This window comes from Melopsittacus undulatus, chromosome 6 (assembly GCF_012275295.1).
Source record: "Melopsittacus undulatus isolate bMelUnd1 chromosome 6, bMelUnd1.mat.Z, whole genome shotgun sequence".
Lineage (NCBI taxonomy): Eukaryota > Metazoa > Chordata > Aves > Psittaciformes > Psittaculidae > Melopsittacus > Melopsittacus undulatus.
The window spans coordinates 75,069,788-75,095,232 of record NC_047532.1 but is presented as its reverse complement, the minus strand read 5'-3'; the positions used below and the strand labels follow the sequence as shown (position 1 = coordinate 75,095,232).

Genomic DNA, 25,445 nt, shown 5'->3' with positions numbered 1-25,445 from the left:
TCCTGGCTGCAATCGCATGCCACATGGATTTAACACATTAACGATGAGTTCAAGTGATTTGACAGGCTGCAATTCCTTTTGAATTTATTAGAACTGTGCAGCTGGGGAGGAATGGAGCCTGCATGTACATCGATCTTGAAAAGGTGCTTATAAGAACCGGCAGGTTCCAGCATGCAGAGAAATGTCAGCAATAGCATCAGTCACTGCTCTTACGTGCTTATCTGCGGCTTTGACGCTGCTTGAGCTCAGGGGATTAAAGAGCCATGTACCAGGGCTCAGAGAAGTGTAGAAAGAGGTTCAGGAAGTCCTATCCCTCTTTCACATGCAGTGGGAGAGGAGCAGCTTGTCAGCACAAGTATCACTCAAACAATAGCATTGTCAGCAACAGTGTCAGTTTAGGGCAAAGATTCAAGAAGCACCAGTTTTGGGTCAAACAGATGTTAAATCTTTAACAGCAGTTAAAGTGATAAGGGCAGGTGAGGGGCAGTTTAAAAGGAGATTAAGTCCACTGGTGTCTTCTATCATGCCTATCTAAATTGTCCTGGCCCTTTGGAGCCATGTATTACATACCTTGCTAATACGTATTACATACCTTGTTAATATGTATTACATACCTTGCTAATGAAAGCTCTCAGAGAGGCAAACACATGCTTAAGAGCTGCTTCTGACTGCCCGTTTTTGAGAAAAGCCAGATGAATATCAAAAACCTTCTTCATGAGGGCATTGTGGCCATCATTGCTTAAAAGCTGGGTCTGGAAAGCAACAAGAGTTTGTTTCACAGAAATGTGTCTGAAGCTGGAAATGACAAAGAGAACTTTGTATAATTAATCACATCCATTCTTAAGGCAGATAAGGAACAGTAAAAACCACTGATTAATGTGAGGACCAGAAAAACTTGCACTGGTTGGGCAGAGACTATTTTTATAGCAGAGAATAAACCAGAAAAGGATTTGCTGTTGTAAAGCCTCCTATATTGTAACACTCGAGGAGAATGGATCACCACCATCAACATGCAGAGATACAGGCACTTTCCTACAATACATTTGATTTCAATGCTGACCTTGAAACTCTGGGTGAAGAAAGAGATGGTGTCCAGGACTGTGAGGCACACTTCAGTGGCGATATTGCCCTCCAGCAATGCTTGGTGCACGATATCTGCTTCTGAGGTGCCTGCATCTGTGGATGGAAAGCAGATCAGGAGGAAAGGGTGTTCAACACTCCAGCTCCCACAGTATCTAAATGCTGATACAGATAAGTTTCTCCCCTTGCACTTCACTTGGGAGATGAGGTAAGAATACCAAGAGGCTGAATTTGCCAGCTCCAGTCAGAGGAGCTGCCTGATGCCAACCAAGAAAAACAATATTGGCATTTCCCCTTAATCTCACTGCCTTTAAAACCAGACAGAGAACTTGGTGTCCAAGTTGTACCCGCAGAGGGGAAGTGGTGAGGTGCTTAACTGGGACAAAACTCAGGGGAGGTTTAGAGCAGATGGTGGCCCAGGTCCCTGTGTGGGGCAGCTCTCCTCCGCTCACCACCCACACCACAGTCACCTAAACCACACTCAGCCCAGGAGCTGAGCCAAGACAGGCAAGAGGAAAAAGCCACACAAGCCTTAAGTCCCAGGGGAGATTTTCAATGGGCTGGCTTAAATATCACCCACACCAGTCCAAGAATGCTGCAGGGAGGAGCAGTGACAGCTGTCATTCTGCAGTCTCAAAGGCTGAAGCAATGAGCAGTGAGTGTTAAATGGGTACACGCAGCTTTCAGCACACTCTCTGCTGTACATACTGTGGTTGAGCGTGAAGGAGGTCTCCAAGCTGCCCAGATGCTGGAGCCGCACCTGCATCCCCCCTGCTCTGCTGCGGAGCGCTGGCATCGTCTGGGATTTCCTATCAGCTCCTGTGTGCTTGGACAACCAGGCATCGTGCACCCTGTGAGGGGAGGTGAACACTGTGGGTTGGGATGAGTGGCAGGATTACATGAGACACCAGATAGAGACTGGCCTCCCTCCAACACACTCATCTGGCTTATCCCAGACAATCCCATTGGACTGATGAGGCTGCCCAGGTCTCTCCCACGCCCGCTGGCCCCGGAGCTATGGCCACAGCAGTGGGGCTGCTCAGGAGCAGAGGTGCAGCCAAGGCTCGAGTCTCACCTGCAGCTCACAGCAGGGGATGCTGCCAACCTGTGAGGGCAGCCGGGAGCGCCAGGGCTGGGGGGTCTCATGCAGGAGCTGGAGGGGAGGGAAGCAGCAGGAAGGATGAGGGAATGCTACTGGTATGGTGCTGACCAGAGCCTCGGCCCCACAGGCTTCCACCTGCCCTGGTTTGCCTGGCTTCCTCAGCCTCGGCAGGGAGCATGGGGACAGACCCCCAGCCTGGGTGGCAGAATACGGTACCTGGCAATATTTCTTTTCCCCATGTATCTGAAGTGAAACAAACACACCCTAGAAAGAAAATAAAATATGGGTGTTACAGATCCTGCAGATCAACAACACCTAAAGGGGCCGACAAAAAACCTGGAGAGGGGCTTTGGACACAGGCCTGTAGAGACAGGCCAAGGGGAATGGCTTTAAGCTGCCAGAACAGGGGAGACTGAGATGAGCTCTTAGGCAGAAGCTCTTCCCTGTGAGGGTGCTGAGGCGCTGGCACAGGGTGCCCAGAGAAGCTGTGGTTGCCCCAACCCTGGCAGTGTTCAAGGCCAGGTTGGACACAGAGGCTTGGAGCAGCTGCTGCAGTGGAAGGTGTCCCTGCCCATGGCAGGGGCTGGAACTGGATGAGCTTTAAGGTCACTTCCAACCCAAACCAGTCTGGAGTTCTGTGGTTTAAAATACACCCTTGTTCTTGTCAGCAGACACACTCCTCTGTGCATGAAGGCTTGGGTCTGTATTTACAAGTCACTTGACCCCACACTCTTGGTTTCCAAACCCTATGGCACATCCCTGTCTCCTCACCCACTCTGTCCCATAAGCCCATGCAAAGCAGAGGCTATGCCCAGAGCCCTGCTCACCCGGGGGTGGTGGGACACCCTCTGACAGCCTAGACCGAGCACAGTGCACTGCCACTGCATCCTGCTCCCTCCATAGATAACCTTCCTCCTCAGGGAGAGGAAGAGCATTTCCTTACACCCTGGCTGCACACCCCAGTGCTGCAGAAGACCATGCATCCCGAGGGACACCCTGCACTTGTGCTTTCTTGGACAATGACTCCCACAGGAGAGCGCAGTGTTTGAACTGCAACCTCGTGATACTCACTCCAGAAGCACAAGGACATTGATCAGCTCCTGGGGGGAGAATTTGTTCCAGTAAGCTAAAAGAGTATCTGAAAGAAAAAAGCCCACAGTGTACTGAGATGTAAAACAAACTGAAGGGGGATTTTACAGACCAGAAGAGCTGGCAACTGCCTCTTGTCTTTTGGGCTGCACCCCCCTGCTGAGCAAGAGGCACCAACCTTCAGAGATCATCTTCACAACATAGAGGTAGCACATCAGTAGTGTCCGGATCTCAAACTGGTCCAGCCGGCTGCAGTGAGACACACTGCTCCTCGTGGAGCTCCGGCGGATCTGTCGGGACACAGAGGTGACTTGGAACCAGTGGGCTCATTGCCCGGGCTATGCCTGAGCACAGCACCATGCAACATGGGCACAGCAAACCATGTATGCCAGCATTCCTCCTGCACAGCACCCCACAGCACCATGCTTGGGAGACATCTCATCCAGTGATGAGCAGTATGGACACGTGGCCAAGTGCTTCTCTGCCCAGAATAGAGATGTCTGGGCAGGGGACACTGGCTTATCCAGCAGAACATGGGTCGACCCCATCAGCCCTGTGTTCACTGCCCTGCTTCTGTCCACAGTGTCTGAGCTCCTGGACAGTTCCAAAGTCAGTTCTTGCCAAACAAAACAGTTCATCAGCTGCCATGGTTTGAAGCAAGAATCTTAACTTTCTGTTAAAGATGTACACCTAAAACCAGCAATGCCAAAAAGCTCTCAAAAAACTGGGAAATTTCAGTTTGAGAAATATATCAGCTTCTTTAATCTATGATGCTGGAGAGGGACTCTTCATCAGGGACTGGAGTGATAGGACAAGGGGTGATGGGTTCAAACTGAAACAGGGGAGGTTCAGGTTAGAGATAAGGCAGAAGCTCTTCCCTGTGAGGGTGCTGAGGTGCTGGCACAGGGTGCCCAGAGAAGCTGTGGCTGCCCCATCCCTGGCAGTGTTCAAGGCCAGGTTGGACACAGGGGCTTGGAGCAGCTGCTGCAGTGGAAGGTGTCCCTGCCTGTGGCAGGGGCTGGAGCAGCTTTAAGATCCTTTCCAACTGAAACCATTTTACAGTTCTAGGACTTCTTTTCTCCTGATCTTTAGAAATGTTTTCTTTTATCCCTCTTAATGACTTAGGCAAAGAGAAGTGAATCCTGCTGTTGGGCCAATCCATGTGGAAAGGCTTGGGCATTGTACAGTAGAAACACAACTTCTAAAGCTTTCCCAACTTTTCTGGGTGCCCTCTGAGCTTGCCCTAGCTCTACTCTCCAACGAATGGCTATGATTAAGTTCTAAGCAGGATCCTCCTCTTAAAGCTGTGCCTCACATGTTTGGAGAGGGATCCACAGCCCCCCTTTGTTATGTACTCTTGGACAAGCTGTGGATGTGAGTCATAATCACAGAACTAAACATTCAGTTTAGAGTTGGAGACACACTGCTATAGCCAGAACTTTGCTGTTCATCATGCCAAACCATCAAGTCACACCACTCGTGAGGGGAACGGGTGACAAGCAATGTGTCTACCTCTGTAGAGCAGCGTTAGAGCTGCTCCTCCACGTTGCATTGCTTCTACAGGGTTTTGTGGCTTCTGTATTCCCCAAGAGAAGAGCTGTTCCAATGACCCTGTAAAACCTACCTGCAAGGACACAGAAGAGGAAGCCTAGCTGTGGGGAAGAGCCAAGCTGCAAGCTCAGCAGGGTTGAAGCATATGCTCACTGCTGAATATGAACAGTTTGATAGCCAAGTGTTTGGCTGTACTTGGTCTTGTAGCCTCATGATTCGTGTGGGAGAGCTTGAGAGGCCCCACCTTCCCGAAGCATGTCAGGACACAGCCAGCAGGAGCCCTGATCACCTTTGCCTTGCTTGTTGGAAGGGCCAAAGTATTTAAAGATGCATTAATGATTCACGCCAACCTAAGACATCTGGAGAGTGCCTTGAGGAAAACCAGGAGCTGCTTTGCACAAATACCTGATTTCCATGTGTGCAGCCTGCCAACAAGGAGAGCACACCCTGCCTGCAGAGCGGGGTCCCAGCTCTTCATGGTGTGACCGCAGTCACCTTTGGCAACTGTGGGGGCTGTGCTTACTGGGTTTCCTACCAACACCTCCCCTTCCCTTAAGCCAGTGGTCACCAGCAATCCCATAGCATGGTGCGTTGCTTCCAGCTGTGTGTGGAAACCAGTTCGCAGCACCATGCACTGGGCACTGGCCAGGCTCACACCCACCCACGCAGAGGGAGCAGGGCTGAGTATGGATAAACGCACCACTGGCAGCAGAGATCTTCCCCACAGATTTTGCCTTTCATCTCTGACAAGTAATTTGTCATCAGCTTTATTTTGGCTTGGAGATGCTTGAAGAGGGTAAACATACCAGAGCCATGAGTCTGACCTCTCTTCAACAGCAATCGGGTTGCTTCCAAGCAGAGATATTTATAAGCTGGCTTTTGAGACCACTACTACAGGGAACTCTTTTACCTCCCCCTTATTTAAGACACTGCACAGAGGGGAGCAGTGAGCACCCTTCTTTCCAACCCCAGATACATTACGTTTTCACTCTGATCCGGGGAACTACTGGTTGCCCCCTCTGAGTTCAGGGATCCTTTGGAGTCCTCCCGCTTTATCCCATGGCCATTTGGAAGTGCTGCTCCACAGGCTGAAAAAAAACCCAAACTCCCCAGTTAGCCCCTTTGCACCAGCACAACTCAAGCTCATCACAGGCAGAGAATGGAAGATGCCAAAGCTGACAGAACAGGGGAGACTGAGATGAGCTCTTAGGCAGAAGCTCTTCCCTGGGAGGGTGCTGAGGCGCTGGCACAGGGTGCCCAGAGAAGCTGTGGCTGCCCCATCCCTGGCAGTGTTCAAGGCCAGGTTGGACACAGGGGCTTGGAGCAAGCTGCTGCAGCGGAAGATGTCCCTGTCTGTGGCAGGGGTTGGAGCTGGAGGAGCTTTAAGGTCCCTTCAGCACAAACCAGGCTGGGGTTCTGAATCTATGACTGTTCCAGTTTTGGGTAATAGGGGTTTTGGGGCTGGTAACAGTTATGTTCAAAATCAATGGGAGAGTTAAAGTTTAGAGAACCGAATTTACCTGGATCTTTGTCTGCAATCAGGCTGGATCTGTTTGAGGGAGATGCAAAACTGTACATTAATTCATCCCTGGATGCCTGCAATGTAATGTAAAGTTTTTGTGACCAATAGAAGAGAACACAGATTCTCTTAGAGAGGAGAATAATGAAACAGAAAAAGGCAAACTAAAGCAGCTTTTAAAATGCAAATAAAAAAAAATCTATTTCTTTACTTCCGTAACAAGGACACAAACAACTTGGGGAGGACCACAAAGCACAGCAGAACATGTCAGTGTAAGTCAGAGCAGTTTTGTCCCTTTTGGTTTTCATTATTTAAGTTGAAAGTTGGAATTGTTTCTCCTCAAATGCCTTTTTGTTGTTGTTGCTTTGCCCCGAACCAGGAGGAAAGTTTGATCTGCAAGGCTAAGCCTGCCTGGGAACCGCACACAACCCTCAGGCAGATGGGCAACTCTCCAGAACAACTGCTGGAGTCCAAGGCTGAGTCCTGTTGCAACTCATTGCACTCAGAGGGACTTCCCTCATCTCATGGCAAAACACACACCATGAGAAAACACTTTAAATAATAGCAAGCGAAAAGGCAGAGACATCCCTGGCAGTGCTCAAGGCCAGGTTGGACACAGGGGCTTGGAGCAAGCTGCTCTAGTGGAAGGTGTCCCTGCCTGTGGCAATGGTTGGAGCTGGAGGAGCTTAAGGTCCTTTCCAACCCAAACCATGATTCTATGAAAAGGCACATTAAAAGGAACGAGCCCATCATGGGGCTGTGTGGAGAAGAAAACCACACTTACTGCTAGAGCAGTGCCTGGCTGCAGGCAGCGGCAGCCGCACAGGGGTGTGCGGAGGGAGGACTGAGGAGGAGGATGCCGAGAGACCAGGCTGGGCTGTACTCACGGGGCTGGAGGCAGCCGTGCAGGAGGAGAGCACCTCGCGGCCAGCCACGCGCTGCAGGTTCTCCAGGAGCAGCCCCAGCAGCGGCAGGTAGAGCTGCGCTATCTTTGCCTGCTGGTTCTGCAAAGAGACAGGGAGAAAGATGCAGGGAAGAGCCCAGGCTCTCAGTGCAGGGTAAAAAGAGAACTGAGCCAAACACACAGACACGTGTTTACACACTGTACCCGGTGTCAGAGGACATGGGTTGGTCTGGCTTCTCCACTTCAGAGCTGCCAGGTAGCGATCACCCTTTTAACAGCATGCTTGGGGTGCCCGGGGATTTTGGGGGCTGAACAACATTCCCAGCCTTACAGGATGTGTGAGGAACTGAATCACGTATTTCCCAACTCTTTAACTGGTGCTTCACTCCCACAGCTTAATTTTTGAGCACAACACCCAGGAGTAATGAAGGAAAACCATTTGCTCCTTGCTTGGTGCTGGCTAGTGCTGCCAGTCAGGAATTCTTGATAGCAAATACTTCTAGTTAAAACATTCACTTGAGATATTACTGTTTTGTTTTACTGTACTATTATTGATAAGAGATGTTCATTCTTCCTCAGCCAGCCAACGACCTTCTGCAAAACTATACACATGACAATGTAGTATGAAAAATAATGTCCATATAATCATTTCCATTGTGTTTCTTAGAAAGACTTAGATTAAGTCCATCATTCTATAGAGAATGGTGCTCAGAGAGAGTGATTAAATAGTTTGTAGGAAGAGATTAATCTGGATTAAGTGATTAAATAGTTTGTAGGAACAGATTAATCTGGATTAAGTGATACAGATCAAAAAGGGTCTGGTTGACATTTTCTGAATGCAAGGTTCTTTTATGTGCAATTCTCTTTTTGTTGACATTTATACTTCTGCACTTGACAAAAAGGTAAAAAAAAAGGAATTTCAGGCTTGCCAATTAAATGGCACATTTTGATCAATACAAGAATCCAGATTTTTGACTCACTATGACAAAAGGTAACAGCAGTCGGCCTGCCTTGCCCCTGTTGTGGTATTTGCTCTGATGCTTTGGGACACCAGCCGAGCCTCCTGCCCTGGCTCCAGGCAGTGTCCTGCTCATGCAGCCTGGAGCACAACACAGGTACAGAAATCCAGTGGGACAGTTTCAAGCCGGGTGATGTTTTGGAGGAGGCAGGGAGAGCGCAGCAGCCAAACAGCTCCTGCATTCATGTGAAGGTTTCCAGGCACCCGGAAAGGCAGAAACAGCCTCAGTATTGACAGGGAACTGGCAAATCTCTCCTGAAATATCAAGTCTTGGCACCTGCCATGGGCTGCACTTTTGTTTCCAGGCTGTGCAAGTCACCATGGATCCTCAGTGCAGAGGAAAGCAAGTGCACCTCCTGCTCAGCCCTTCCAAACAGGCAGGGAAGGAGATGAGAGGAGCTGGCTCCAGGTGCATGCGAGTGCAGGTCACTTCTGCCCCTTGTGCCCAGGAAGGTATCTGCATTCCCAGATAAAACTCAGCCATGCAGCACACCAGGAGCAATCTGAGGAGGTAAACTCTAACCAGAGGCATGTTTTCAGCCTAGAGCAAGGGCAGGTAGTGTCTGCACAGGTAGCTGGGCATGTTCAAGGATGCACGGGTTAGCAGTGAGCAGCATCAGGGAAGAAAACCAGCCCAATTCCAGGCTTTTCAGCAACAGCAATGCTGAGCCTCTGACTGAAGAATTCCCCAGTGGAAACCCAGCATCTTACCCACAGATCCTCTCCTCTGATTCACCAATTAGTAAAACATGCAGCTGACGGTAACAGAGATCACTCCTGTTTCCTAATTACTGTACATTAATGCAGGATATGAATTTAAGCCCAGTACCAGAACAACATCAACGTTGCTTAATTTTGTTGAACAGCCTCTGGGCTAACGACACTCTCAAGTTCGTTAATGGCTCAGGGCTTTAGTAGCTAAATACTCCGCAGGAATAAAAGCACTACAGTCATCTGACTGCATTGCTCGGGTTCTTGACTTCACAGAATTCAAGAACCTCATGTTTAAAAGCCAACAGAAAATGCCTGACCTTGTGCTGGTATCTGTTGTCGAAGGCATGCTTTATCAAGAGATTTTTTAAGACCGAGATGGCTGTATATCTGATATCGTAGTTGTCCTGTAAGGCAACAGAGGCTTCCCTCAGAAGCATCCCCACCAGGAAATGGTGCCTGCAATACTCATCAGTTAAACTGTATTCAAGATTGACATCTGAAAGAAACAGCAAGGCAATGGTTAAGGAAACTGCTCCAAGGAGCTGGTCAAAGCAAGACAAAAGGTCAGGTAAGCCACAACAGCCTGCTTAAAGGCTCATCACTGTCCCCTACAGTGCACTGCTCTGACAACAGCTTCCTCCATTACCGAGTCGAGTCACAGCCAAGAACTTGGCATCTTCCAGCTCAGACTAATCATCCCTGGAGACATTGCAGGCCAGGCTGGATGTGGTCCTGAGCAACCTGGCCTAGTTGGAGATGTCCCTGCTCATGATTAATTTCAGCCCTCCCTGTTTCAGCAGCAGCAAAAGTATTTCTGCAGGGTGATGCTTTACAAAGCTCAGTGCTCCAGAGTGATCTGTGAAGTTCAGTGGCCTCACAGCCTGAGGCCTGCTTTGTTCCTGGCTGTGGGCTACCCTGTAAGCCCCAAACTACTCAGGCAACCAAGATGCCAACCTCCACAAGCAGCTCGGAGGGTGGCAATGGGCAGCGGGGAGGGTGCATCCATCATAGCTGCCCAGTCCTAGCAGGACTCTTCCTGCAGCTTGTTCCACATGTCCCGTGACGTCTGCATTCCTTCTCACCAGGTCAGAGAGCAGAGAAAAGGCAAATACTTGTGCTGAGATAAGGGATGCAAACAAGGACATGGTGCCAATTGGCCACTACTGCACCCTCCAGCAGTTTACACAGCAAGGACCAGCGAGCCAGGGCAGCATTCCAGGCAGCAGCTTGCCAGGAACTGAGGCTCCTTTTGCTCCCCACAGCAGGTAGGGAACACTGAATGCCAGGAGAAAGGCAGCTCAGTACCTGATCACTTTGGTTAACTTGTACACTGTATCTCATGTAGATGGGGTTCTAGACTGTGGTCAAAGGAGTGGCTGCTCCTTTGATGACAAGGGTAAAGCCATCAGGGTAAGGCAGTGTTTCCACTGACCTGCCTGGATAACACAGCAGGGAAATGCCACAGACTCCATCATGCCCTTGAGCTGCTATGAATGACCTTGCCCTAACACCATTACCTCTGTCAGACAACCCATACATCTAACTAGAGCCTCAACAGGCACTGTTTGACTGTTGTCTTGTGCCTCCCAGAGGAATACCCCCAAATCTGTGTGCTCTCCCCCAAAGGTACAAATGCTGCGTGCTCAGCTTGGACTTCTGTCCTTGAAAACCCCATAGGTTTGAAAGCTTTTCTATGCTAAGGCAGGGAGCATGTGAACAGCTTTGAAAATCCAAGCCAAAGCCTTCCAGCAGCTCTGGGGCTGCAAAAGTCAGGGTTAATTTTGTTGATTCACATGTAGTGGTTTGTGAAAGTGTGATTCAGAGGAAAGGGAAAGCAAGCTGCTGCATTATCTGGCTTTCATTGTTAGTCATGTTAGTAAATGCCCAAGCATCTCACATCATGGTTAGCTCATAAGTTGGATGCAAGCTGATTGATTGGAAGTTGTGTATTTAAGTTGACATTAGAAAGCTCAGTGACCCCTGCTGAAAACACTGAAGTGACCCATTCCACAGCAGATGAAAAAGACTCTAATTCATGTATGAAAAGGGACAAATAAGACAGCAAAAATACACAGGAATAAGTAATTCTCTAAATCTTGGGGAAACAGGACAGTACGCCATGTTTTAATGTTGTTTGTAAGGCTATTGCTTAACCCCCAGCTCCTGCCAATCTCTTGAGTTCTTTGCTATCACAAGGTTGCAAAACCAATCCTGTGCTGTGGGCTGTGAGGATGGGCTTGCTCTGGCTGATGAAACACATCCGTGGGGTGAGGCAGCAGGGATGGAGACCAGAAACCAGCCCTCACAGCTGTAGATGGTTCAGGGAAGCTGCTCCAAGATGCAACACTCCAACTCAACAGGATGTGGTCAGGGGGATGTGCTCTGCCTGCAGGCCTGTTTGCAGCAGAAGATCTCTTTATCCACCTTCCTGGGGGCTATTCCTTCCTTTCCCAGAAACACGGCAGTAGGTGCTGGGCACGTCACTGCTCTTCGTCCAAATGAGGTGAGGTACACCAGCCCTTGGGTCAGATCATACCTCCCCATCTCTGAGCCTGCTGTCCCCACAGCATCTGTCCATTAAACCAGACCAGTCTGCAATGGAGATGCATCACCACATGTCTCTACCATGGCAGGCAGAGCACAGGCATCATGGCAAGGGCACTTCTGGCTGCTCTGCTGTCACGAGATATGCTGTCATGAGATACCTCAGCTGGCAGGTTCTAGTCACAGTAAAATGAAGCAGAAAATAGCTGCTCCTACAGCTTTTTAGTTTAAGCATTGAAAATGCAAAGGTGAATGTGAACCAAGAAAGAGCATCATCACGTTATCATGCCACAAAGAAGCAGTGGGAAGCCACCGTGGTTGTGAGTTTTCAGCCATTTCTAGCAGTGCACTTTGTTAAACTATGCCAGACAAGTAGCCAAACTGATGCAAGAGATTAGCAGCTGGTCCAGAAAGCTCTGAGCAGTCAGAAATACACCAAAATGAGGAACATTTCACAGTGACTTCTGCTTCTGCCACCTGGATGTGTGTGGAACCACTTTGGGACTTGTATGGTTGCACCCTGAGGCATAATCAAACATCCCCTTGCCTCTACCAGAATAAATCACAGAATCACAAACCCACTGGGCTTTCACATGGGGGAATCCCAAAGCTGATTCCCCTCTCCAGTATTTATCTTGGCCAGGCACCCAAACCTGGCAATCTTTCTTGACTTATCTAGCACGTGAGGTCTATAGCAACCTTAGAAGGAATCATGGTCCACATCTGCACAGAGCCTCAGCCTCTTGCAAAGCCCACCTGCCCTGTGGTGAGCAGTGCCAGGACCAAGAGGGACATGGTGTGAGCAGCCCGGAGACAGAGTGGTGGTGCCACAGTATATATGTCCTTGGTATGTGCTAAGGCTTGGCATGAGCTCAAGTTCTTTGCTGGCTGCCTTCAGCCCAGGTTTGAGTGCAGGCTTCAGTGCACCGTGCACTGCTATGCTCTGGTTCAAAATGAAAACAGAAGGTAACCTAAATCACCTTCTTGTGGCCACAAAGAGAGCTGGCAATGCAGAAGGAATTGAGTCTATTGCCCTGTATCTCCATTCTGTACAGCACTGGTCCCTCTGCTTCTCAGGGGATGCTGCCTCTTGTGGGAACAAAGGATTACACTTGCACAGTTTGTGCATTTACTGAAATAGGGGCAGTTTCTTTCTTCTATTGTTAGTCCTATGCAAACTTCAATATAAGAAACACTGAAAAGATAGGTTGCACACCATGCTGGAGCAGAGTGATGTAAAGTTGCCAGAACAGCATTTTTTTCCTGAGGTTAATGTAAATCAGGCTAACCAGGACATAAATTTCCTTGACACCAAAGTAAATCCCATGTGGTCAGAAGCCATCACAACTAATAAATTACAGCTCTCTAGCAAGTCTCTTGAGAAAGGACATACCTTGAACTCTTTGCAGCTTGGGCTTGGAGAAGGTCATTGGTAAGTTCAGAGGAATGTAGTGTTCATGATTGCAAATGGTTTGGAGAAATTCAAACTTGTATTCAACCAGCAGCTGAGAAAAAGGAAAGAAAAACAGAAACTCTGCAGTTTGACTCATTCACTTCCAGTTCAGGACTGGGGAATCTAAACAGCATTTGATGAAACTCAGCAATAACAGGCAATTTTTTGTGTTGTTCCCCCTACGTGTTCATGCATGGATTTGCCACTTGGGACTTCTTTACCTTTTTCACCCAGACTATCAGCAAATCTTTCCTTTAGTTCTGACTCTACATTGATTTAAAGCTTAGCTGCATACAGGCTCTCAGCCAAAAGAGGTCTCTGCCTCCAGAAGACTCTGCAGGAACAGTGTCTCAAAGGCCTCCAAGAGTCATAAACTAATCACTACACAACTTTAACACAGATACATGTGACCGCAAACCACCTTTCAAGAAACATCCAGCTTACCTTGGGGTCTTTGGGGCTGAATCCAGAAATGTAATCATTTATTAAGTTAAAAACAAATCCTCTGTCCATAAAGGTCAAACAACGCTGGGGAAAAAGTAGCAGCATGTGAGTGAGCATTACAAATAGAAGCAATCATCCTAAATCAGCTCCATATTCCCATCCTGCCAGCAGCCAGATTGGGTCCTCCTGGCTGCTGCTGACTTCCCAATGTACTTGACCCTGTTTCTCTGGAATTATCTGGATGCTCTCATTTGAGTCTCCAGTGGACAACAGAAATATTTAAATGAGAGCTCCCATATTTCCTCTTGTGTTCTGAACCATTGCTGGGCATGACTGAAAGCCCTATGTAACACAGAGTATAGCAGTCTCCCTTTTGGAAAGATTAAGTTTCTTTCCTAGGAAACCTTATTCCCTCTGGAGCTCTCAGACCAAGACCAGGTTGGATGGGGCTTGGAGCAACCTGGCCTAATGTGGAAGGTGGGGGAGGGGGGTTGAAACTGGATGATCTTTAAAGTCCCTTCCAACTCAAACTAGTCTCGGATTCTAAGAAACCAAAGAGGTGATAAAGCACACACACATCTGTTTGCTTGCTGCTTATTTCTCATTGTTTGGGTTGATTTTCTTTCCTGATAAAAGCATGAGAGAAAGAAAGAAAGAAAGAAAGTGCTGACCTTCAGAAAGTTGGCCAGGCTGAAGTTGACATTCCTGGACTCCTCAGGGATCTCGTTATAGCGAATGGTGACATGGGGAATGATGGCAAGCAGCAATGAGTGCAGGGCATGCTGGTAGGAGTCGGGGAACCGCTGGCCTCTGGGCAGCTGGAACCAAGAGCACGTCCCAGTCAGTGCTGCAAGCAGCATCTTCCAGCACGTGTGTCACTTCCCAGGACAGCACTGGCACAAAGCAAGCACTGGCTGGGACGGCAGGAGCTAGGAACAAAAGGAGGCTGCACGAGCCATAAGAAGCTTGGGAATTTTTGAGTTACAACTGAAAGTGAAAAGGGGAAGAAGGGAAAAGTCAAGTGAAAAAGGAAGGATCTGCCTGTTCCGCTTGTCAAAGATTTCATAAATAAGAGTTAGGTTGTTTTCCAGGAAAGCTTTTGGAGGACAGCTTGCAACTGTTCTGTAATGTGCATCAAACAAACTTATTACCTTGATTTTGTTTTCCTCCAGTAAGTACATTGCCATGGACTTTGCCAGTGCTTCAAAGAAAAACCACGAGTACTGAAAGGAACAGAAAACACCATCACTTTTCTCAGCAGGACTGAACATGTTTAATGTGTGAGGAAGCAGAATGTGGGAGGGAGAGCTCACATTCAGTTGATGTTCTGTAAGCTGGGCAGTGCCTGCACGGCCAGCCTGGCACCTAGAGGAGCCCTGCCAGTCTGGGGTGGGAATAGCTCCATTGCAGCAGTATGGGGTATAAGCCCAGACTGGCAGAAACCCATCCTGCTCTCATGAGCCATACGGCTTGAGGAAAACATAAAACATGGGTTAATGGTGGACGAGGCAGTCCTGGGGGAACAGCTGGACTTCATGGTCTTAAAGGTCTTTTCCAACCTAGCTGATGCTATGATTCCATGAAAACTGGCAAAATGAAAAGCCTTTTGCTGTGTCCTGCCATGAGCTCTAGCACAGCCAGATGCCCTGCAAGAATCAATCTGTTGCAACAGGAGAACCTCAAGTATGTGGATGCAAGGAGCTGCCCTGGTAGTTTTGCTCCTGTGGTGGGTTTGGATGGGTGAAAGTGTTGGGCTTTATAACAGACACATTTCTCCTCCCCTACAGCCTCAGAAGCCAAGTACTGCCCATACTTCACCTTGAGGAGCTTATTGATGGTCAGAAAATCTGCTGACTGCTTCAAGATCGTGGCCATGGAAAGGACCAGGATTTCATGGGTCATCTTCGCCTGGGTGACACTGGGTTTCTCAGCTCGAAAGACATACTGAAGGCAAGAGGAACAGCATCAGCCTGTGCCTGCTCCCAGCAGGGAGTTTTGCAGAGCCATGTGTCATGACTGACCTTTATGAAGGAGCGCAAGTAGTGATCTAGACCTTCTTCATGGCACTTGGATACAATATGCAGAAGAACCCTGGAGAGAAATGTGGTTTGTGTTCAGCACGGGATGCAAAGCAAGTTCCTCTGGCTTATAAAAGCAGACATCAACTGTCTCAACCCCAAAAGCCTCACTGCTGGCATTGCAGAGCCCATACTTGCAGGCTGAGCACTCCTTACAGCTCCTGTGGTTGCTCCAGAACGCCACAGCACAGCCCCTTCACAGACCACTCAGAGTAGAGGTCCCCAAAGCCTCTTCTCCACTGTGGTGCTGTTGTCTCTCAGCCCAGCTGCCTTCAATGCTAGAGGCTACCTGCGCGAGGAGGTGCAGGTGAGGGGCAGCATTTCTCTGTGGGTAACATATCTTGCTCTTTGGCCTCCATGCATGCCAGGATTAAAGCCTGCTGGTATTGAAATGCAGCTGCAGTGAGCATCAGGCACCTGAACAATGCTCAGGTGCCAGGTAAACTGAAAACAAACCCATTAAGCTCATCTGCTCTGCACCCCGTTCTCTTTGGCTGCACCTATGGACCTGCTGTGCAGAGCACAAGCTCACTGCCCCTCCTGCACAGGCTACAGGTTCATCCACACCATACAGCTTATCATGTGTTGAATCTGTGCTAACCTGGAGCCCTTTCCTGATGAGAATACAAGTGAGAAAGAACAACTACAGCACTGCATCAGGTCTGCAAAATGAACACAACCCCTACAGAATCTCTGATGAGAAGCAGGTAAAACATTCTCCATCATTGTTATAATCTCATACCTTCCTGCATCCCCTGCATTTATTCATTCATTCTGGAAGGCTTTTCTTTACGGAATCTACGCACACTGGATTGTTCTCAGGCTGCTGCCTTGCAGTTCACTGGGGACACGCAGCCCCTGGAGGACATGCCAGCCCTCTGGAAGCACTCCAGGCAGCTGACAAAGGCAGCAACCACTTGGATTGCCCAGCCAACATTGGGGTTTACATTCTAATCCCAGCCAGAGGGAACAACAAACTATTGCACATTGTCACAGACCCCAAAGGCCAAACCACAGGCGGAGTTTACAAGCCATTTATCAGATCAAGTGGATTTTAAATTCCATTCTGAAAGTCCAGATGAGAAAACAGTTGTCATTGGAACAGAAAACTATTGACAAACTGGGAAGCACCAGGCCAAACTTTGATAAAGCCTCTGGAAGTGAAGGTGGGAGCTGGTCACTCAGCAGGTACCTGGGTGTTCCCTGTCCCTGCCCTCTGGTGATTCCAACAGAGTGGGATTACAGTGTTCTTCACAGGAGTTGTCCCCACAGCCTGCACCACGTGGCACAGGACCATGACTGCAATGGGCTGCACACCTCTAGGAGACCAGGACTCAGCCTCCAACCTCCAGTTTCATGGGAGTGAGACGCCTCTGGTACAAAGATGCACAGTACATCCTGGAGCCAGAGGAAGCCAAGAAAACTGGAGAGGGGCTTTGGACAAGGGCCTGTAGGGACAGGCCAAGGGGAATGGCTTTAACCTGCCATAGGGGAGACTGAGATGAGCTCTTAGGCAGAAGCTCTTCCCTGTGAGGGTGCTGAGGCGCTGGCACAGGGTGCCCAGAGAAGCTGTGGCTGCCCCATCCCTGGCAGTGTTCAAGGCCAGGTTGGACACAGGGGCTTGGAGCAGCTGCTGCAGTGGAAGGTGTCCCTGCCTGTGGCAGGGGTTGGAGCTGGAGGAGCTTTGAGGTTCCTTCCAACACAAACCATTCCGTGATTGTACGATTCTTCCCCACACAGCCCCCACAATGCCCAGTGCCACCAGATGTGCCAGGGGAAGGCAGCAGCCAGTGCTCCACAGCAGAGCATAGGGAGCCAACATTGCCGCTCAGCACCGTGTACCGGGAAACCACACCCTGCTTTGCACTGGGGTTTGTGGCTTTGCCTTTGTAACTGAAGGAAACCAGAGGGTTCACCAGACACTCACATGGTGCAGTTGACAGCTACTTCATCCTCCTGGGTCACATTTGTGAGGACTCTAAATAGTTGCATAAGAATTACAGGTAGAAACTGAATCATTACTTGGATCTCCATGGCGTGCAAGCACTAAAACAAATGTTCAAAACACACTTTTAGTTCAGCATTCCACAGATGTGAGATGTTTATAGTGCAGACATTCCTATGGCAATAGCACAGGCATTAGCAAACAGGGCAGGGTCTGGGCTTCATCCTGCCAGAAGACCCAAGATCTTGACCCCACAGCAGCAGCGCTCAGTGCCTTTGGGAGCAGCATCAACCACTCATGGCACTAATCCTCCCCTTTGATGTGCCCAGGCAGCTATGACTTTATTAGAGGTCACATGCTGTGATTTGCCCCCAATAACAGAACTTAAGGCTGAAGCTTTGCTCTTGATTCTCATCACTTGTGACAGGTTTTTGAAGTGACCAAGTCCCATTTACCCCAAAGCCTTTGGAGCATGGAAGCCTGAAGCCCAATGGCTTGCAGTGTGAGAGCACAGCTTGCTATTGGTAATGGCATTTAAGTGACTTGGTGAAGGTGAAGGTGCACACACCCTCCATGCACTCCATAGACCTCTCTTGCCTGGGTCTCAGGATATAAGCCTTCGAAAGACAGTGTGTTTCATTTTCAGTTTTCAAACCTGACAATGAAAGGGTCTTAAATCTGTATCTCGGTATTTAAATCACTGAAATTATAGAGATACTGGTGATAAAGAAGCCCTCGCTTGCGGTTACGTGTAAATATCTCCCTGCTTGCACCCACCGAGCCCCTTGACAAAATGCTCACAACAAAGCAACTGTTCTTTTAGTGCCTGGCTTCACAACCTGCCATTGTTCTATTCCTTAACATACTTATACACTATCTGAAACACACCCAGTAAGTTTGTGATGACAAATCCCCACCACTGGAAGTGGAGCTGTTGCTACAGCAGCGCTCTCAAAACCAGGCAGTTATGGAAGGACACATGGACCGTAAACAGTTCAGAAATGTATTCCCTGCAGAAGGCTTTGCTGGACCTGCTCCAAGGCCCTTACTCATGCTGCAGTGAGTGCCAAATGCTGGGTCAGAGGTCACTTGTAGTCAAACGTAACTGACTGATAATCCCACATATCTTTGCCAGCCTGATAAAATACCCCATTTTCAATGGATAATCCTGAGAGGAAGGAACTGTGTTACAGCTGAAAGGTTTGAATCAGATCTAGGGCACCAGGAGGAGGATTTGCCACGTGCACGGCAGAGCGATACTCTTGTATTATCTGCTGTGAAACAGACTGCAGTGGTAGGACAAGGGTGATGGGTTCAGACTGAAACAGGGGAAGTTCAGGTTAGATCCAAGGAAGAAGCTCTTCCCTGTGAGGGTGCTGAGGCCCTGGATCAGGCTGCTCCAAGAAGCGGTAAATGCTCCATCCCCAGCAGTGTTCAAGGCCAGGCCGGACATAGCCTTGGGCAACATGGTCTAGTGTGAGGTGCCCCTTCCCATAGCAGAGGGCTGGAACTGGATGATCTTGTGGTTCTTTCCAACTCAAACCATTCTATGATTCTATGAAAGGCAGTGAAGCAGCACACAGAGCAGCCAGCCCTGTCAGTAAGGCAGGGGGGTTGGAACTAGATGATCTTAAGGTCCTTTCCAACCCTAACTATTCTATGATTCTATGATATTGTGCAAAGCACCAGTCCCAGCACTGCAGTGAGGGTGTGTTCCCACAGGGCAGGGGTCTGTTATTTACTGACAGTCTGTAACAGCCCAACTGATGCCCACTGCCAGGCCCTGCTCACCTTCAAGTATTTCACAAGCTCTCCTGGCACCTCCTTAGCTCCCGCCTGCACCAGCTGGCAGTATTGGAAGAATTTGTGCAAGTGCATGTCCTGGAAGAGACAAAGTTGTTCAGTGCAGCACCCTCAGTGTTTGTCAACCCCTGCTCTGCAGCTTGTGCTCAAATCCCTGCTGACCTCCCTGTGGCAGAGATGCCCCCAGCAAGCCCCATGGCCCTATGAGTGGCCCCACAGGTCCCCAGTCCCATCTCCCAGGATTACAGTACTGCTCCCTGCCTTTGCCAATGTACCCAGCCCCTGCCCATCCCCTGGCTCCCATAAGCTCAAGGTTAAGCACAAAGCCTCCAGCAGTGTTAAAATTCTTCTGTGGCTGCGCGACCCTGAGCCATGATCCCCATCTAACACTGGCCTGGATAAGTGGGAGCCTTCATCTCCCAGCTGCGGCTCTCCATCTGCCTCACCAAACTACTGCCCACCTGAGGCACTTTCCTTCCCATTTCTCTCCCTCCTCCTCCATGGGTAAATTTAATTGCTGGGTTATTTAACCTTGAAAAGCATCCGGGGATGTAATCTGGTGGGAAATGGAGCTGCTGTGCTGCTCTCACTGTCGTACAGAATCAGTAAGACCCTAAACCAGATTTGGATGATGCTGAAAGCAAGTTGCTGTGAATATAAATGCATCTGATTACACCCAGCATGGGACAAACAGCCCTGCCCAGGGCATTTCTCCATGAGCTGTGCTGACAGGAGGTGCCCCAGAGCACTTTGCTGCACGTCACTTGAAGCCTGGGGAAGTCCATCACTGCCGTAGGACAGCAGAAGACAACAAGGAAATCAGGACTTGTATTTTCTGGTGTCTGCTCATGTTGGAAAACCTTTTAAAACAAACCTGAATAACACAGACAAATATCTGCAGAAACCTCCCATTGCCACCAGTCCTTCTCTTGCATCGAGGCAGCTCATTTGCTCAAATGTTTCCTTGGTCCTGCCAGTTACAGTGCAATTGGCCAAGAAAACATCAGCCTCTCCCCACCTCCTTCACACAACTGCTCATCACACCCAGGCAAAGCAGCAGATCCCTGCAAGCAATCCCAGACCTGCTGCTGCAGAAGGATCTCTGTGCTGCTCTGTAAACACAAACACCTCTTCCCCACAGCAGCAGTAGAGAGAGAGCAATCACTTCCTCTGTCTTGAAAGACTTGAAGAGTGAGATGCTCATTTACCTGGGTGTAAATGGTGGAGTCCAAATGGAGTCTGATCTTAAACAGTGGCTTTGCTCCATCCACCCACTTCGCATCCACGCTGGGCTGCTGTGAACAGACAACATTCAAGCACTTGGCTTCAGACTGCAGTGATAAGGTGGCTCTGTGCAGACAGACACTGGTCAGGTTGGGGTGGAACAATGGGCTCCCCTCCCGCACCAACTCCAGTGAGCTGACTGTAACCTCAGCAGGGCAGAGAATGGGCACACGGAGCATGTGCCCCATCTCCTGCTCTGCCCCATCTGCAACAGTCCAGCCTCCCACAGAAATAATCTCTGCAACCTAGAGAACCACAGGAAGTCCTGCCTCCCATCCTGAAGAGCCTTAAGCTCTGGGGGCTGCCGTGCAGTGGGTATCTTTACAGCTGAGCAGAGCAACAACATGGGCCCAGAACTTACAGTGATAACAAAAGCTCAGCTTTCCCCTTCCTTTTACATTTAAGTCCATTTAAAATGGCCTTCCTACCCTTCGTGCCTCTGTGTCTCCAAGGCCTAGGTAGCCAGCTGGAAGGTTGGATGAAACTGGCAAATGCCGCTCCAGGGTGACAATGCGTCCATCCTTCAGCAACGGCACCCAGGCGTATCCCACTGCGGAGGCAACCAGTGGACCCGAGTTAGGTGACACCCAGTGACCCATCTCCAAAAAGAGCTGTGCCTCACCCTGAGGAGATCAGGCTTGAGTTGTGGAAGTGGCTTCAGCAAGGCTGGGATTGACCACATCAGCCTTGGTAAAGCACACTCGCCTGGTGACTTGGTGAGCAAATTCACACCCAGCACAGCCAAGACCAGGAGTGGGTTGGAGGGGCAGAAACAGCCTGTTAGCTGCAGTTGTGGACCAAGGACTGGCTGAATGGAAAGGCAACCCAGGCTGCAGGGCATGGGGGATGCTCAGTGTCGGCCCCCAAGGCTCTGATCTCCCATCAAGGTTTTGGTGGTGATCTGACTGACAAGAGCCCATTCATACAAACCAAGTCAAGAACATGCAGGAATAGTTGTCATACTGCAGCAAGAATCTGAGCTTCAGTATACACTGAACACATTGTGTTTCATTCCAGTTTAGACCCAAGATTTGGATGAGGATGCTTTCAAAAAGCCAAAATTCAGACAGTCCAGTATTTTAATCAAGTATTTTTTCAAGTCCCCTGGTTCATTTTATCTTGGACTCCAATAGAAGTAACTGAAGCATTAAACATACCTTGAGTTTCAACGGTGTCCTGCTTTTTCGATGTTGCCTTTGTATTAATTTCACAGCTGACATGATAGAAGGTGAAAAGCAAATGATGCTTTTGATGGAGGTGAATTGGAAGCTCAATTTTAATCTAAAATGATATCATGATAGATAAGACTGTATTTTTAGTCATGGAGTAGTATTTTAAGCTCTATTTCACAAATGCTACGTTGTAGGCAGTTACACAAGACACATTCCTACCAATCTGTAATAACTCCTGGCTAACGTTTTCATCACATCAGCACATTATTTATTAATGGGGGTGTGTGACTGGAGTGCACAAAGCGTGACAGTAAAGACAGCAGAAAACAAACTGGCATTAAAAACTGACAGTCCCTGGCTCTGCTGAGCTCTTCTGCTGAGGCAAAGGGCTGGTGATTATTTTTACCAGTATTTCACCCAGCCCTGGAAAAAAAAGAGACATCTCCTGAAAGGCCCCTTGGCTTTGTAGCATCCGGGAAAACCTGGCATTTCCCACCATTGCATTTTTACCTCATCATAGAACTCTGGACTCTGGTTGTGATGCAGCACAGCAGCATATGCGTTTGTGGTCAGGAGATGCCCTCCAGGTTTGCCATATATACACTGGGAACACAAATGAAGAGATGAATTCAGGCTTGCTCTCACCCTAAATTAGCTGGCCAAATGAAAATAGCTTTCCTGTTGTCCTGCTCAGCTTGGCTGGCCCACAGGACACAACAGCAAGTGGCAGCCCCATTAACAGGTACCCACCTTTAATGGCCTGGCATCAGCTTCATCTGAATCCCTGAACTCAATGCAGACAGCAATATTCCTTGCCTGAAATGAGGGAGAACAGAAGGGTGAGCCATTGCTGCAGGTCAGCAGCATCACTCCATTCCATGCTGAGCCTGCTCTCCAGGTCACCCACCTTTGCAAACACCTTCTGGTTCTCATACTTCAAATGCAAGGGGTAGACATAGAGATGGTTTTTGTAGACGGTGAAGGGGTAACAGTATTTAGTGACTTCTGGGACAAACTCTTCCACTTCAACCGCAATGTCCTCACAGCTCTTGTCAAAAGGCTTTATAGGAATGTAAGAAGCTGTGACACAATCTGGAAGAGAAGCAAAGCTTGGATGAGTGAGCACCCAGCAATACGGGAAGCACAGCCCACCTGAAAGGAAATTCGTGGGTCTCAAACCCTGCTCCACTTCTCACCAGAGGATCGTGTGTGTTGACCGGGCAGGAGGATTTGGCCCACACCTGCTGAAACGATTAAGGGAAAATTCTCCCCTTGACCATGCAACATCCATGGTCCCCAAATGCAGGAGCAACAGTGAGAACAGATGAGTACAGGGGCAGCACAGGGCTCTGCTCTCCTGGCCAGGTAGACTGCAGAAGTGGCACTTTATTGCAGCTCTGGGCAGAGTCAAAGGGTCTTGTGAATGACCCATGTCTGGGTAGGGACAGCCGCTCTGCCCAGGACCTGCACCTCGAGTCTGCCAGGAATGTAGCCCATTAAGTTACTGCTTTATAAACCCTGGAAACATCACCTGACTGAAGCAGACAGTTGACTGAGATATGATGTCTCAAGGTGCGTCACCCCTTTCCCGCTCTGCTTCAGAAAGATGTCCGATGGTTATGCTGTCTCCAAACACCAGTTCACAAACCCTGCCTAATTCACTGAGACTCACATCCATCATGTGGGTGAGCTCATCTCAAGCGATGGCTTTTCAAAGAACAGAAAAGAGTTAAGTCCACTAGAAAAGCCTTCTGAATAGGGTCCAGACTACAGAACCTGTGACAGGAGCTGCCAAACACCCATTCAGTGACACTGAGCACATCACAAGTCTATCCCTGGTTTCTTTAAATGCAAAGTAAAGAATCACACTGACCATGTACGTGAAGCCCTCTGGTGTTAACAGATCCAAATTGCTATATGATCTTGGTGTAATAGTAACAGCAAAAGCAGGCAAGTGGCTTCCTTTAGATTTACGATGTGATGGCCAAACAGGAAACAAGATGCACACTCAGGTAAACCTCTGCACTTGGACCACATCCCTCCACAGAATCCAATAGAAGGACTTACAAGGTTGTGCTCTTGTTAATGAAATAGGAAAACTGCCCATACACGGATTAACTCCTGAGGCTAGAGCCATCAGGATTCACTTGAAGATCCAAGATCCTTACTTGTGAAGTCTAGCGGGACATCCTTGATGACAATATGTAACTGGGCTGGAATGACCTGTAGCTTTGTCTTCTCTGGTCTGTGTTAGAGAGAAAGGAACAAGAGTGTGAACCCTGAACATTCAGCTGCTGAACACAGGAGCTTTCTGTTACCCTCAGAGTATTGTGGAAATTGTCATCTCATGCATCTGCTTAACTGTTCTATTGCCTACTCAGCCCCTGCCCCAGTCTCTTACACTTACTTCTTATACTCTGCTAAAAGCTTCAGCATATCTTCATTGGAGAGCTTGCCACTGTCTTGCTTGTACAGAGGCGAGAATTTCCCTTCAGCATCCAGAGTGCCCTGGGAGTCTTTGAAAACTGGTCTGCAGAAAAGAGGAGACACTTGTCTTCAATGCTAGTGAACAAGCAGGCCCTGGGGTCATTGACCCATCAGGCTGAGGGGCAGGTTCACTGCCCTGTGACTGCTCTGACCAACACCAGACCTCCTGAGCACTCCCCCATCCCACACACACCCTAATCCAGCACATCACATAACTGCATGGGACATCACCATGTCCCTTCTCTCCAGTGTGAGAAGGACACACACAGTCCAGTTTCAAGACTGGTCCTCAATCTCCAAAACCCTTCAACCCCCTCCCACTAACACCAAGTGGTAAAGTATCTTCCTAGTTGCAACACAGGGTCAGAGCATGGAAATTCTCCTAGGAAAGGAATGTGCAATGAAGACCAATCTCAGGACATACATCAGCTTCCTCCTGAACCCAGAGCAGGGGACTGGATTCTGCCCTGAATGAATACTGGTATTACTGCCCTTGAAAATAAAGGCTGTGGATGTCTGTGTACAGTAAGAACATTAAAGCATCCATATTCCCTTTCTATGTAAACACCTTCCTCTGAAACTCACAGGAAAATGGTTCTAGGGATGCAGAACAACGCAGCTCCCCACATGAGGCCACTCAACTCCTTGGTCTCAAAGTGCAGCTCCTTACCCAACAGGAACAAATCTGAAGCGTGTCAAAGTCAATGCTAGGCTGCGGCTGCCCTTGATAGGCTGTGTGCTGGCTCCCAGGAATAAGCTGCATCCCAGAAACACCAGGTTGAAGCTGAGCAGCCAATGTCAAGGGCAAAATCCCTGTACACCCCCAAATCCCAGCCCACTGTGATAGCCATTTGGTGTTCCTATGTCAGCGCCACAGAGCAACTTAGCAACAGGAGGCAGTGGCAGGGGAATGAACTCGCCTTCCGGCCTTCCTCTGACACGTGATTTCAGGGAATTAGTATTGATACACTTTATCAGTCCCAGTAAAGAACAGTGCAGGAATGGGATCACTATCTGAAGAACATTAATTAAAGCAGAGCCCCACATAGGAGCCAAACCCCAGCTGACAACCACTGCCAGGCCAGGAGGTCCTGCACTCTCATCCCTGCCCTGGCAATGGCTGGTGCCAGGAGGGAATCTCTGCGCTGATTCCGGCAGCAGCACAGGATGGTGTTATTCAGCCCTCGGAACGTTCCGCCCCCAAGAGCAGCAGCTCCAGGTCAGCAAGAAGGTTACTGCTTTCCCAACACTGTTTACT

At 49.0% G+C, this 25,445-nt stretch overlaps 1 protein-coding gene across 2 annotated transcripts in view; it reads right to left on the bottom strand.

The window, feature by feature from the left end:
- DOCK11 (dedicator of cytokinesis 11) overlaps positions 1–25,445 on the bottom strand; it is a 68,647-nt gene that overhangs the window by 13,840 nt on the left and 29,362 nt on the right. The window contains exons 15-41 of one of the 2 annotated variants that reach the window (XM_034063754.1): positions 24,108–24,230; positions 23,869–23,945; positions 22,608–22,792; positions 22,451–22,516; positions 22,211–22,303; positions 21,686–21,809; positions 20,957–21,078; positions 20,453–20,539; positions 19,233–19,322; positions 17,424–17,542; positions 15,440–15,509; positions 15,237–15,362; positions 14,570–14,641; positions 14,090–14,236; positions 13,419–13,502; positions 12,915–13,026; positions 9,295–9,473; positions 7,229–7,345; positions 6,343–6,418; positions 5,804–5,910; positions 3,450–3,561; positions 3,254–3,320; positions 2,399–2,446; positions 2,156–2,233; positions 1,789–1,931; positions 1,061–1,176; positions 615–752 (exon numbers count right to left, since the gene is read on the bottom strand). In XM_034063754.1, the coding sequence (XP_033919645.1) occupies positions 615–752; positions 1,061–1,176; positions 1,789–1,931; positions 2,156–2,233; positions 2,399–2,446; positions 3,254–3,320; positions 3,450–3,561; positions 5,804–5,910; positions 6,343–6,418; positions 7,229–7,345; positions 9,295–9,473; positions 12,915–13,026; positions 13,419–13,502; positions 14,090–14,236; positions 14,570–14,641; positions 15,237–15,362; positions 15,440–15,509; positions 17,424–17,542; positions 19,233–19,322; positions 20,453–20,539; positions 20,957–21,078; positions 21,686–21,809; positions 22,211–22,303; positions 22,451–22,516; positions 22,608–22,792; positions 23,869–23,945; positions 24,108–24,230 (2,878 nt within the window). The remainder of the gene's footprint in view (positions 1–614; positions 753–1,060; positions 1,177–1,788; positions 1,932–2,155; positions 2,234–2,398; positions 2,447–3,253; positions 3,321–3,449; positions 3,562–5,803; positions 5,911–6,342; positions 6,419–7,228; positions 7,346–9,294; positions 9,474–12,914; positions 13,027–13,418; positions 13,503–14,089; positions 14,237–14,569; positions 14,642–15,236; positions 15,363–15,439; positions 15,510–17,423; positions 17,543–19,232; positions 19,323–20,452; positions 20,540–20,956; positions 21,079–21,685; positions 21,810–22,210; positions 22,304–22,450; positions 22,517–22,607; positions 22,793–23,868; positions 23,946–24,107; positions 24,231–25,445) is intronic. The other variant, XM_034063755.1, reaches the window with a different exon arrangement.